This window comes from Calonectris borealis, chromosome 1, assembly GCF_964195595.1.
Source record: "Calonectris borealis chromosome 1, bCalBor7.hap1.2, whole genome shotgun sequence".
Classification (NCBI taxonomy): Eukaryota; Metazoa; Chordata; class Aves; order Procellariiformes; family Procellariidae; genus Calonectris; species Calonectris borealis.
Window position 1 is genome coordinate 40251373 of NC_134312.1, and position 12023 is coordinate 40263395.

Here is a 12023-nt window from a genome sequence, read left to right on the forward strand (position 1 = left end):
TACAAGGATCAATTTAAAGAAAGTGAAATAGGATTTGCTACTAGCCTTAAAAGACTTTTGTTCAATGTTCAGCTTTCCCGTATGTTTTTCAATGTTACCTTAGACAAACAGGTTAATCTGTAATTTAGTTTTGTTAATACTACTACTACTAGTAATAATAATAATAATAATGTAGAAGTTCTGCTTCAAACTGCTGTGAGAGAGAATTTTTTTAGAGCAGTTGGATAGTCTGACGCTCAGCTGCTTAAATGGGATAGTACGTATGGTGAAACCGGTGATGGCTTTGCTCTTGCATTTTTGATTACTATTGCTTTCATCAGTAGTATTAATTATATCACCTGTGTGAAAGTACAGAGACAAGATAAGTAATTTTTTATTGCTGCATTTTTTTTGCGCATGTGTAATTATGGTTAGTACTGGGACCAAAGGTCCTTAAAACAAGAACATTAGACATACTGAACGGAAGAACGTACATCACCTTCATCTTGCCTCAAAAGCCTTGACAGATCCTCCTTTACATGTAGCAGAGTTTAAGTCTGGCCCTGGCTCTAGTTATGAAGGAATGAAATCAGCTGGGACAAAGTCATTGAAACCTCCGACAAAAACATGGTGCATTCCTTGGCACGTTCATGATCATCTGGAAGAGAGACGGTGCATATTTCTCAGTGGGACTCTTCAAGCAGTAGGAAAGCAAAACACTTTGGCTTTTCATGGATGTGGTGGGAGAAAATGAGGCCTTGCAGCAGTTCTTTGAAGGTAAGAGTCAAGTTTTAAGAGAGAGTCTTAACAATTTCTGGTGGCAGCAAAAATACAGTAATTGTTTGGGCTTAATTGGAGAAGAAAGGAGGAAGAAAAAGAGCCCCAAAAGCCAAAGCTCTATTTACACAAAGCTGTTGTGTAAGAAATAGTACAGAATGAAATAGTACAAATGGTACAGAAAAAAAGAAAAATGCCTTTTTCTTTGTACTTCGGCCAGAAGACCAACGGGAAGGTGGACCCAGCAGAGCCTGCAGTACCGCTGTGGTAACTGCCAGGAAGAAAAACCGGGAAGTGGCTGAGGTCTCCTGGCAATTGATCACTTCTGAAATCTTAGCGATTTTCATGAGGTTAGAGAAGTCCCTCCCTGCTCTATTGTACCACGTCAGGTTAAAGAGGGTTTTCTTTCCACTAACGCCATTCTTCTGAAACAGCCTGATTATAATTGGTAAAATGGTAATTGTGGCAGTATCCTCGGGATCCTTCTGAGAAGTTAAACTCAGATTTTTTTGTCTTTTGGCTGGGATCTGTCCTCCCTTTTTCCCAAAGACATTTTACGTTCAAGCAAGGTCCCATTAGTCTCCTGCCTTTCTCTTACCACAGGATTTACTTTCTAATAGATTCCATAATCAAACTGCATTTCTCAACCCTGCCATAACGTGATTCAAAATGACTGTTCAAGGGCTTATGTACTTCTTTATTTTTCACTACATCTTTTCTTTCCTTTGCTCCAGTTTTCACTTTGCATTTTTTTCAATATTAATTTTTCAATTCCAAGCTTCTCTTTCTGTATTTGTTTTCTTTCTATTACCTATGGAGGTATTCATGTGATACTGATCTCAGAGTAACTTGGAAAACTACCTTTTCTGTTTTAGATAACGTGTTTCCCTGCATTTAATTTCCATTGTGCTAAATAAGCGATTTCTTTTTCTCTGGCACTCTGTTGGCCTAGGTAAGAGGTGGCAACTCTAAATTTTGAATTTTAATTTCAAACTAGGAAATCAAAGATTCTTCAGCATTGATCAAGAAAATGTATTTAAGCCAAGAAATTTAAATCAGTGAACAACAATCTAGGGCTGCTAGCCAGCAAATGTGTTATTTATAGACGTTAGGGAATCCATACCATATTTCTTAGGTTCACTTCAAGTCATGGAGATCAAAAGCTAATAAACTTCCTTGGCTTTGCTTTCAGCAAGATGTTTGTTTTTATCAAGCTATTTGTTCAAGTACTGCAATGTATAGCTGTTAAATACTCAAAACAGTGTTGGACATGAATTATATAAAAAATTCTTATAATCAGAAAAAGTTTTAGGAACTGATGTGGAAAACAGGAGTCTAGGGAGTTTGGGCTAGGTTTTGTTGGCTTTTGTGGCAATGATACTTTGATGGTAGAAGGTATCTCAGATATTTTAGCTGTATGAGTTCTTTAAGTAGAATCACTAATTGTGATTCTAGAATTACTAATTTTTAGGTAAATCTGAAAAGGGAGCAAGCTGAGTTTGCACTCTTTTCAAACAGGCGTTAGCTTCACTGAATGTAAGGCCAACATTAACTGATGGCCTCTCTCCAGCTTAGTACTATGGCTTGTGGATTGGCTTTATAATGCCACCTCATGAGGCAAGAGCAATAAACTGCTGGTTCTAACTTGGTGGCCTCCAAGATTAGTCACAGCAGCACTAGAACGTCATCTTTCAAGGCCACAAAAAAAGCTGAGTCCTGCAATATCAAGTGGAGAATGCCGCCACTGAGGAAGTCTCTCTGCTTTGTCAGTGGTTCAGTTTTGGCTTCCAAATGCATCAGCTGGCAACTCAGCACATTTATAGATCTGCTTTGTAAGATTATTTGAAATTCATGAGCAAAAAGGATCCCATTTCCCCCGTTGCTTTAGTTCCTTGCAGTGCGTATTTGTTTTGACACTCATTAGTAAGATAAACTCACATTTGCAATATTGAGAGGGGACAGTCTGAAAAAGGAGGTTTTTTTCAAGGAAAATGAGATAGATTGTTTTCCTGTTGATCACTACGTTCAATAGTCAATAGAACCCCTAGATTAGATATGACTGGGATTTGACCTTGGCTTTTTCTCAAGAGTAAATGGCTTTTTTCTTGTTGTGTGGCTGTTCTGGGAAGTTCTTGTCTTTTTTTCTGTCTCATTTCATTCCTCCCACACTAGAGATTTCATCTTTGAACAGTTTTTCCTATGATTTCTGTTGAAATTAATACTTTTTAATTAAATACTTGTGTTTTTTAATCAGTAACTTCCTATTTGTCAGGGGAAGGTCAGAGCTCCTGATTAGCTCTTGTGCCTGTCTATGTGTAGCAGAGCAATCTATTCTTGCTGCCGTTATCAATGGGTTGAGCAACTGAATGAAGGCCAACCCAGTTACACTGTTAAACTCAGTCTTCTCTTTTTTTTTGTTGTTGGAAGGTACATTGAGGTGTCTGAAATGTGTGTGTTTGGTCTCAGTGCTCTCTGTGATCTAAAGTTTCTTAGTGGAATCGCCACCTCTCTGGGTAACACTGAATATAGTTTAGGGCTCTTGGTAAATAAATTAAGCCACGGAACACACATGCCACTAAACACAAAACACTTAAAACCATTTTAAGGATGAGAGATTGAAACAGGAATAAAAGAGGAAATGAGAAATTTAAAATACTAATGATAAGATTTGTTTCTCTGGAAAACGTTCCTTTGGAAAAAGCCACCTGATGCCAGTACAGTGAGAAGACAGTAAAAGCACCAAAGGCAGTTGCTGCTCCTGCGCTCAGTGACAGCGGTTAACCTTTTCTGTTCTCCCACTCTGCTGCAGAGCTGAGGGGGAATGGTCGGAGTCAGCCACTCAGGGATGAGCCACGCAGCTCTGGATCTGTAGGCTCGTCCATTTTACCTTGCGTAGCAGTGGGACAGAGCCACGCACAGCTCCCGTGCCTCACTGGAGAGAGCAGTAACTTCAACGTGCTTATCGTGTTTGCTTTCTGGTTGGCCACACCCGTATTTATGGAAGGCTTGCTGGAGAGGTGGGGAGCCCACAAACTAGTTCTGTTTGGTTGGTTTTTTTAGAGAGTTCCTGCTGACTTTCTACAAATGTTGTCATGAATTCCGGACACTTTGTAATCATAAAATCTGTTTATAGCCTTCAGTTACCAAGCAACGAAGGACAAAGTACTGAACCTTTCTAGTCATTAATACCTTTAACATGTTAGTGGGCTGTTTTTTTCGGGGAAAATAAAAGGAAGTCACCAATCAAACACTTCTAAAGCTTTGTTTTGCTTTCTTTAAGCTCAGGATGGTGGATTTTTAAACTGAGTGTTTCAGAAACTGACTTGCAGTACCAATGCAGAAAGTGGATCTGTGGGAGACAATGGCTGAGCTTTGACCCAATTGCCTGTTTTGATCCCAATGTAAAAGAGTATTAAGTTATCTTCAAAACCCCTTTTTCCAGCTGCAGACTGGGGCCTTTCATCCTCTTGCTGTGGTAATTTAGTAAAGCCTTAATGCCATGCGTGAACTGGTGTTTGCCTGGTGCTGCTGTGCCATCTTCATCTTCCCCTGCACTGCTCTTTTACTCTGCATTTCCCGTCACCCTTTCTCCCAGAGTGACTAAAACCAGAAGTGTAACCCATCCGTTACACACAAGACCCGACGGATTTCGTTTTCCTTTGTGCAGGAGAGTGGGCAGCGTACTTAGTCTGAAGTACTGACGACTCCTCCAAATTCCGCTCTCGTAATTTCTGTCTTTTTGACATTTTTAATTTTAGGGCAAGATGTCCACGGAGCCTTGGAGAATCCCATGGTGGATACGAGTATGTTGGAAGAATTCATCAGTAGTGACATAGAGTTTGGAACTTTGTAAGTATTACAGCAACATGTACTTCCCCTCCTTAGCAACATCTCCTAAATTGTTTTCATTAGTGCCATGATAAAATCTGAATGCAACAGTCAGACCTGAAATCTGAGTTTCAAGAGGATTGTGGCTCTCTTGATATTGTTGCTTGAAGCTGTAAAGAAGACTTGGAAAAATCAATTACAGACAGTAATGGAAATATGGTCGTCTTGTAGTTCAACAGAATGAATGATAATGAAGTCTGGGATAATTCACAACTGTTATGATAATTGTGACATTAAATGCAAAGCTGTTATTTTAATATTCCTGTAAGTGCTAGTTTAGTGTTTATGTACAGAGTAAGTGCTATAAGTGAGACTAATGTATAATAAATTGAGAGAATAATGTAAACCTCATAGTTTGAGGGAAGCAGGGCTACTGTTTTCATCCTAATGCTTCATTCAGAACAGAGAAGCTGTCCATTAATCTTTTCTGAGACTAACTTTAAGAGATACAAAGGATACATAATGCAAAGGGTCATGGTCAAGGGTGGAAAGTTATGCACACAGATCTATCAAAGACTTGAACCCCAAATCTTTGATCTAGACAACTATCAGATGACTGTTGTTCAATACAAAGTCTTATTAATGGCCTGACACTTGCACTTGCCAAGAAGCAGAGCAAGAGGGGATGTTTTAAAAATAATTAAACATGGGATTTTTCATTCCAGACACACTCAGCAATACACATACTTACTTCTTCTTCCTGCTTCTACCCCCCCCTCTAAATCATGAATAATGAACTGATTCTCTGTCTGCCCACGCTATAAAAGTAAAGAAGAATGAAGAGGTTGTTGTATATAAATATATGTAACTTTTATTTTTAGAGTAACTAAACATGTATCAGATTATTGAACTACTTTTAAAATGTTATTCTTTTGGTTTTATACACAAAATGTAGCAGAAATATAAATGTGTGTGTATATATATATGCTATGATGTAGCTTAAGTACATTAGATATTCTAGTTGCAGTGCTACTAAGTATATACACGCAAGAAAATAATCTGGAGGCTCAACAGGATTTTACACAAATACTACAGTAATACTTCATTAATTATGGGATTAAGAAGAACATTTACTGAGTCATTAGATCTCTAAAAGTAAAATTACGAAGTATTTGTCTGTATTGCAGACTATTTGTGCATAAACGGAATAGAATCTCCTAAAGGAACTTGCCAAAATGTGTCAAAGAAGAAAAATATTAAAAGCCTCCATATACATATAAAATGCAGATCAACATAATGGCACGTGCAATACAGAATGCAGAATGCAATGAAAAGGGTGCTGTTACCACCAAGGTCTTGGGTACATCTGGAAGTGTACTAATGTAATAGAGGAACCCTCTGTTGTTCCTTTAAATGGCAGCGAGATGGCATAGGATTTTCTCTCTCTTAAGCTGCTTTGAAAGCACCATCATGAAGAACTGAAAAACTTGAAATAAAATAGGAGATGTGACAGACCTGTGCCCTCAATAGCCTCTCTATAGGGGTCTGCTGTTGACTTAGGATGCTCCTATTTTCAATGCAGAAGGAATTGAAGTGGTTTTGCTACATAGTGTGGGAACACCTGTTTGTTGCTGAGCGTACTCATGGAGGACTTGGCCTAGCTTAAACTAGGGTGTAGTTCCAGGTCTTACTCTAAGAGAGTAATCCTTTACAAAAATGTCTGGTAGGAGAAACACTGTAAGTATAAAAGCAAAACAGAGTATCACTGGGAGATATAATACAATATCATCAAGCATATGTACCAAAGAGCAAATAATCAAGAATGTTCTTTCAAACCTCAGCATGTGAATGGGCTGAGCTGTTGGAGACAAGTTGAGAGCAAAGTTCCTAGTGTCAGCTGCACACAAGAAAACATTCACTTCCTGCCTGAAAATCAGGAGAAAGCTGCACAGTAAAATATGGGCTGGCATGTTCTTGTACAGAGCAGCGTGCCCGAAGTTCTTTAGAAAGGAATCAGGAGAGGTTGTGTTTTCAGAGGTTTATCTGTTTGAGTAACAAAAAACAGTGAACACTAAAAATCACAGAGCACACAAGTTACTTAGCTTTCCATGATGACCTCTCCAAGCAGGGGTGTTAAAACATAAATCTCTCCTGCTTGGTTATGGGGTTTGGCAAAGAGGTGGCTATGGATCACATGGAATTTCTTGGTTCCCAGCCAGGATTCTTCTATCATGCCTCCAGTTCCCGGCTCTCGTAATGACTGTCTGAGCATAACTGCCTTCCCATCTTGCAGTCCCCATGCCTCTGCACCTGCTCCCTGTAAAGCTCCCACCGAGGGTTTGAAGGTGCTGTGCTATGCTGGCACCTTGCCTCACCAGGGTGCCAAGGGTGTTCCTCCTGCACAATGCTGACTGCCAGCAACCCTGAGCTGCTGTGGAGGTGGCCCTGCTTTCCAATTCATAGGATGTGAACTAGGAGATGAGCCTCTTGCTTATGTAGCTCTACACAGAGGAAAGCAGCCCAGCTTTGCCTGAATTTGGCACGGCACAGTGTTACTCAGCAGGTGTTTGCATGACCAGTGACGTGGAAGCTGTTGGACAACGGTGCTACATGGGGCGCTGCATGGATTTGCACTTCGTGACACCCTTGTCGTGGGCAAGAGGCCCTAGACTCAAGAAATTTTTCCTTTGTTACCAATTTAGTTTTTTAATTTGTTGCTCGTGTATTGAGAAAAAGAGAATATAATAATTAAACACTTAGGGGAACATCCTTCCTTCCTCCCGCCTTTTCGAGGCTCAATTTAAACCGAGCGCTTCTCTCTCCTTCCTACTCCCCTTATCGCCGCCGCTCCTCACATTCGGTCCCTCCCACTGCCGCCCGTGAGGGAGGGTGGGGGGTGCGTAACGGCTTCGCCTTCTCGCTCCCCGCTTCTTACTCGTTTTCCTCGGCTCCGGCCTGGGTCGCTCACGGCCCGCACTCCCCTCGGGGTGTCCCCGCTCCAGCGCGGCGCATGGCGGGGCCGCAGCCTCAGCAGGAGGGCACCCCCCGGCGCTCGCCGCCTCCAGCAGCGCGGCTGCTCGCCCTGCAGGGGCCGCTCGCTCGCGCTGCTGCGGGAGCTGGGCGCCGCTGATTGGCTGGCTGAGGCTGTGGCGGGCGAGGGGCTGCTGGCGGCGGGGCAGAGCTGGCTGGGACCGGCTGCGGGCGGATCACGGCCGCCTCCTCACAGCGCACCCTGCGGCCCTCACTGCCCAGACCCTGCCCGGTGCACCCTTACGATTTATGCTTTATTCAGGTTTCAGCAATGTGTCGAGATTCACCCCGGTGATAAACTCAGGCACTATAAATAATCGGTCAACAATGGTGGTTGGGTTAAAACACGACTGAATGGCTTGTCTTCTGTGAGGAATGAGAAGAATTTTTTGGTTTGTTCTGTTTTTGAAGCTTTTCTTTGAGGAGGCTGTTGGGATGGACCTGTTAATACTCTTTATTTTCAATTCTTTTGTGATTTAGGCATAGACAAGATTAATTATTGGTCCCCCACTATGTTCTTCCAAATGGAACTGGAAGATTTGTGTAGGATTGAAAAGAGGGAGAGTAGCTCGCCACCCATGGAAACACCAGATTAACCTTCCAGATCTTTTTCATCAGCTTGTAAAAGCTCTTGTTTCAAACCGGGCAAATGCGCTTCCTACCTGTGTGGCAGCTCCAGCTCCCATCCACACTTGGGCTGCCTCTGGTGAATTAGGTGCTAAAATGGGACCTGCTAACATCTGATAGTGGCTGAGAGCGCTTTGGCCAAATGAAGGTCTTAAGAAGTTGGCAACAGTTAGTGGACAAAGATGCTACAGATCTTTAATCTGTAGTCTAGAGAGAATGGGTTTAAAACCTGTGTGAACTCCGTGAGTTGCTGGTGTGCCCAGACGTAACTGAAGAACGGCTCATGGGAAGGAAGGAGGATTGAAGTCAGTGGGTCCTGGAGGGGGCTTTGGGCAAGAGCTGGCAGGGATGGTGCATCCCTGCATGGGGGAGACCTGGAGGGCCATAGGAGATGGTCTGACAAAGCGCAAGTGACATTACTCCTCTGAGAAGGGGCAGAAACCACAATGAGCAATGCTTCCTGAAGACCCTTGTCAGTAGCATGGTGGTCCCCCTCCAGCTGCTACCAGCATTGCCTGTGGTCGTCCTCCATGTCTCCTCCCAGTAGAAATTAAAATCTCTTTTTCATCCCTAGGCAAAGCCAGTTGCCAGACTCCCCACCAGACTCTGGATCGGAACCGTGTTCTCCGCCACAGCTCCACAGTAGGTCACATGAATTCCGTCTCTCCCAAGCTTGTGGGACGGTCTTCAGCTCCTCTTCTTTCTTCTTACTTTCTTGTCTGTTTACTTTTTGCAGCCACATGGTATGACGCTACATGGCCCAGTGGGCTGCAGCCTCCACTTTCATGCCCGTCTGCTGTGGCACCCAGCAAACTTCCCTGCAGGTTCATGGAGACTTACTCTGACCCCAATGCCAGTGGGCATCCCTGCAGCATCCCCCGAGGCTGCTGTCTGAAGACAGAAAATGCTGTGACTCCTTGGAATAATTCTACATCCTCCAGTTGTTTGGGTTTTAATTATTCATACTTTCAGCCAAATGCATCTCAGATTTCTGGGTAAATGATAAAGCTTTTATGCAAAGTATGAGACATACAAAAAAAAGTAGAGCTGGTAGAAGACATGGTTTAAGACTGGTGTAAAATCCCCGTGGGTGTAGGGTTTTCCACAGGATGGCAGTGTTTAGACATTTTTGAGACACTTGCGGTTGAGGGTTCTTTAAACATCTTGATTGAAGTTCCGATTGGAAGTAGGAATGGATTTCAATTTTTAAAACATTAGAAAGCTAAAGAGGGATCAACAGGTGCTGCATAACTGGATTATAAAAACATTCAGGTGTTTTGCAATACCTATTGCAGGGATTTGTCCATGAAGTGTTCTGACAAGTGGCATGAGAGGAAAAAAAATAATAGTCATATCTATGTAAGCAAGTGAAATGGTATTCGTGTACCATCTGCCATATTCACCCATCAGCATGTTGTGGATGCTTAATTATTTAAAACATACTGGCTAGTGCAAGCATCCAACCATGATATCTGGCAAGAATGAATTGACTGATGCATGCGAGAGGGGGACCTCCCTGGTTATGAGGAGAGATATGTGAATTCATCAGTGTTAGTTCTGGGCTTGCAGATGCTCTGTCCCTGTCTCCTCTTCTGTACAGAGCTCAATTACGTGTTACACGCGATGTGGGGGAAGGAAGCTGTGCCTGGGTTTCGCAGTGAAGTTATTTGTGTTCTTTGTTTGTTTTCCAGTAGAAGGTGCCAATTAGTGAAAATCATATTATTTTTTGAGGGAATACTTTAGTTATTGGAACGTAAGACACAAAATACTTCTTAACCAAATGTGGAACTTTTGAACAAACCCAGAAAACGAATAACAATGTTGTGGGCGGGCTTTTCTTCTGCTCGCGGAGAAACCTTAGTTTCAGTACCTACTGGGCCTGACTGAGTCCTGGAGTTTGGCTTGTTTTTTCCCCCATCCAGGAGGAGTGACCATCTGTCAGGATATTCCAGCTTACATTTTATAATATCAAAACCTTGGAATAAGGTTTTTTCCCTTTGCACAAAGGAGTATTTTTTGAAATGTCAGTTTCTGGGAAAGTGGAAAACTGTTACCCATCAGTTGCCCTGTGAGATCTCTTCATTAACGCATTAGTTTAATGGCTACTAGTGTTTTCTGTGTAAGAAGGAAAGTGAGTTCACGCTTGGTGGAGTACAATTATTTAAGATAAAGCTGTGATTTTAATGCAAATGTCAAGAGACAGTAAATCTGTGCCACGTATGCACTGTGTAAATTTTTAAAAAGACATCAACTTCTCTATTCATATGAAATAAAAAAATAAACTAATTCATGTTTTGGAAGGAAAAATTGCATAATTCAGTTTTAAAAAGCCAACAGCAATCTCCTCCCCCCGGCAAATCAGAATTTGGGTGACAATACAGTTAGTATGAAATACTTGGGTATTCTCTTGTTATGATTCTGTAATATCTGTATTTATACTTATAAATGAGTAATGCAACGTGTATTTTTAAAAAAGTATTTCTGCAGCATCAGGCAAAAAAAGGAAGCTCTCACAATTACTAGGAGATGCCACTGATTCTCCAGTCCAGTCTCAGGACTCCAGACAAGGTAAGCAACTGTGTGAAGTTGAAATTTCATGTTTCGTGCCATAGACAAGTAAATGTATTAAGACCACAGCTCCTGCTGGCTCTGAAAAGGTAGCAGTATTAACAGTCTGTGCTCCACTACCAGGTTTGGAGGAATTTACCTTTTCAGTGTTTTTGAAAACGAGGACCTATTTATATTTGGCGAAGAGAGAAGAAGCATTAGAGGTTTATGCTTCCTGAGGACTCTTTGGACAAAATATTCTGCCCTTCTCCTTGTGTGAACCTGCAGTACACAGATGATATCATACTCTGCTGACTTTGCTTGGCGCTAAATTGACTGGGCAAAAAAACCATCTTGGGTCAGCTTAACAGGGAATTAATGTGGTGGATGAGCAAACAGATTGCAGTTTCCCTTTATCATCTCAACTGCATATTTTTTCTACAAAGTGTATCCATGCGCAAGCTTGGTAACATCTGTGTGTTCTTCCCCACCCCTTCCCCAAATTAATTTGGTTCATTGTTCTATCAAGATAAAAATGCTAAGCTTATACCGATTGATACAAAAAAGCTTATCAGGCATGTACAGAAATGGATCAGCTTCTGTGAAGTGTGAGGCTCTCTGTGAATGAACAGTTTGTAATGAACAGTTTATCTGAGGAATTTCATCCTTGTCTGTTAGTGGAAAATCTGAGTGGCATGTTATTTCTTTGGAATAAGTTATTTTTAAGCATTAAAATCAATGTTTTAGAACACTTTTAATGAGTAGCAACTGGATTTAGTAGGTTACTTATCCTTTGGTATCTTTTATTTGATCAGTGTTGCTTGGTTGTGACTAGTCCTCTAAGTCTACCACTGCTGGAAAGAGAAGATGAGCAGACGCTTCAGTGTCTAAAACGCTATTACTGTTTTTAATACTTAAAGACACAGCTTTGAAATATGCTTTCCTTGGGAGTCACTGTTAATAAAATCTCACCGGCACACGTGCTATTGGAAAAAGAACACAGCTCATTGGTAAAAATGGCACGGGGATCATTTAGAAATGAGGTGTGAATTTCTTTACTGTGAGGTTTTTTTTGTATTTTCACACTGACGTGTGTCAGAAGTGGGAATTGCAAATGAAGCTTGGGCCTGAAATGATTCTGTAGGCTCTGTCTTACTGTGCTGCCACTGGCTGTGGAAGGATCTTAGCTTATATGCTCAATGACATATTTTCTCCTATCCTTACTGTACTGCATT

At 41.6% G+C, this 12023-nt stretch overlaps 1 protein-coding gene across 1 annotated transcript in view; it reads left to right on the plus strand.

Moving 5' to 3' along the window:
- The first annotated feature begins 710 nt into the window (after nucleotides 1-710).
- Nucleotides 711-12023, plus strand: part of MYRFL (myelin regulatory factor like) — a 39860-nt gene continuing 28547 nt past the window's right edge. Inside the window, exons 1-5 of the mRNA XM_075149821.1 lie at nucleotides 711-756; nucleotides 4515-4605; nucleotides 8816-8883; nucleotides 8978-9236; nucleotides 10718-10809. Coding sequence (XP_075005922.1) covers nucleotides 711-756; nucleotides 4515-4605; nucleotides 8816-8883; nucleotides 8978-9236; nucleotides 10718-10809 — 556 coding nt within the window. The remainder of the gene's footprint in view (nucleotides 757-4514; nucleotides 4606-8815; nucleotides 8884-8977; nucleotides 9237-10717; nucleotides 10810-12023) is intronic.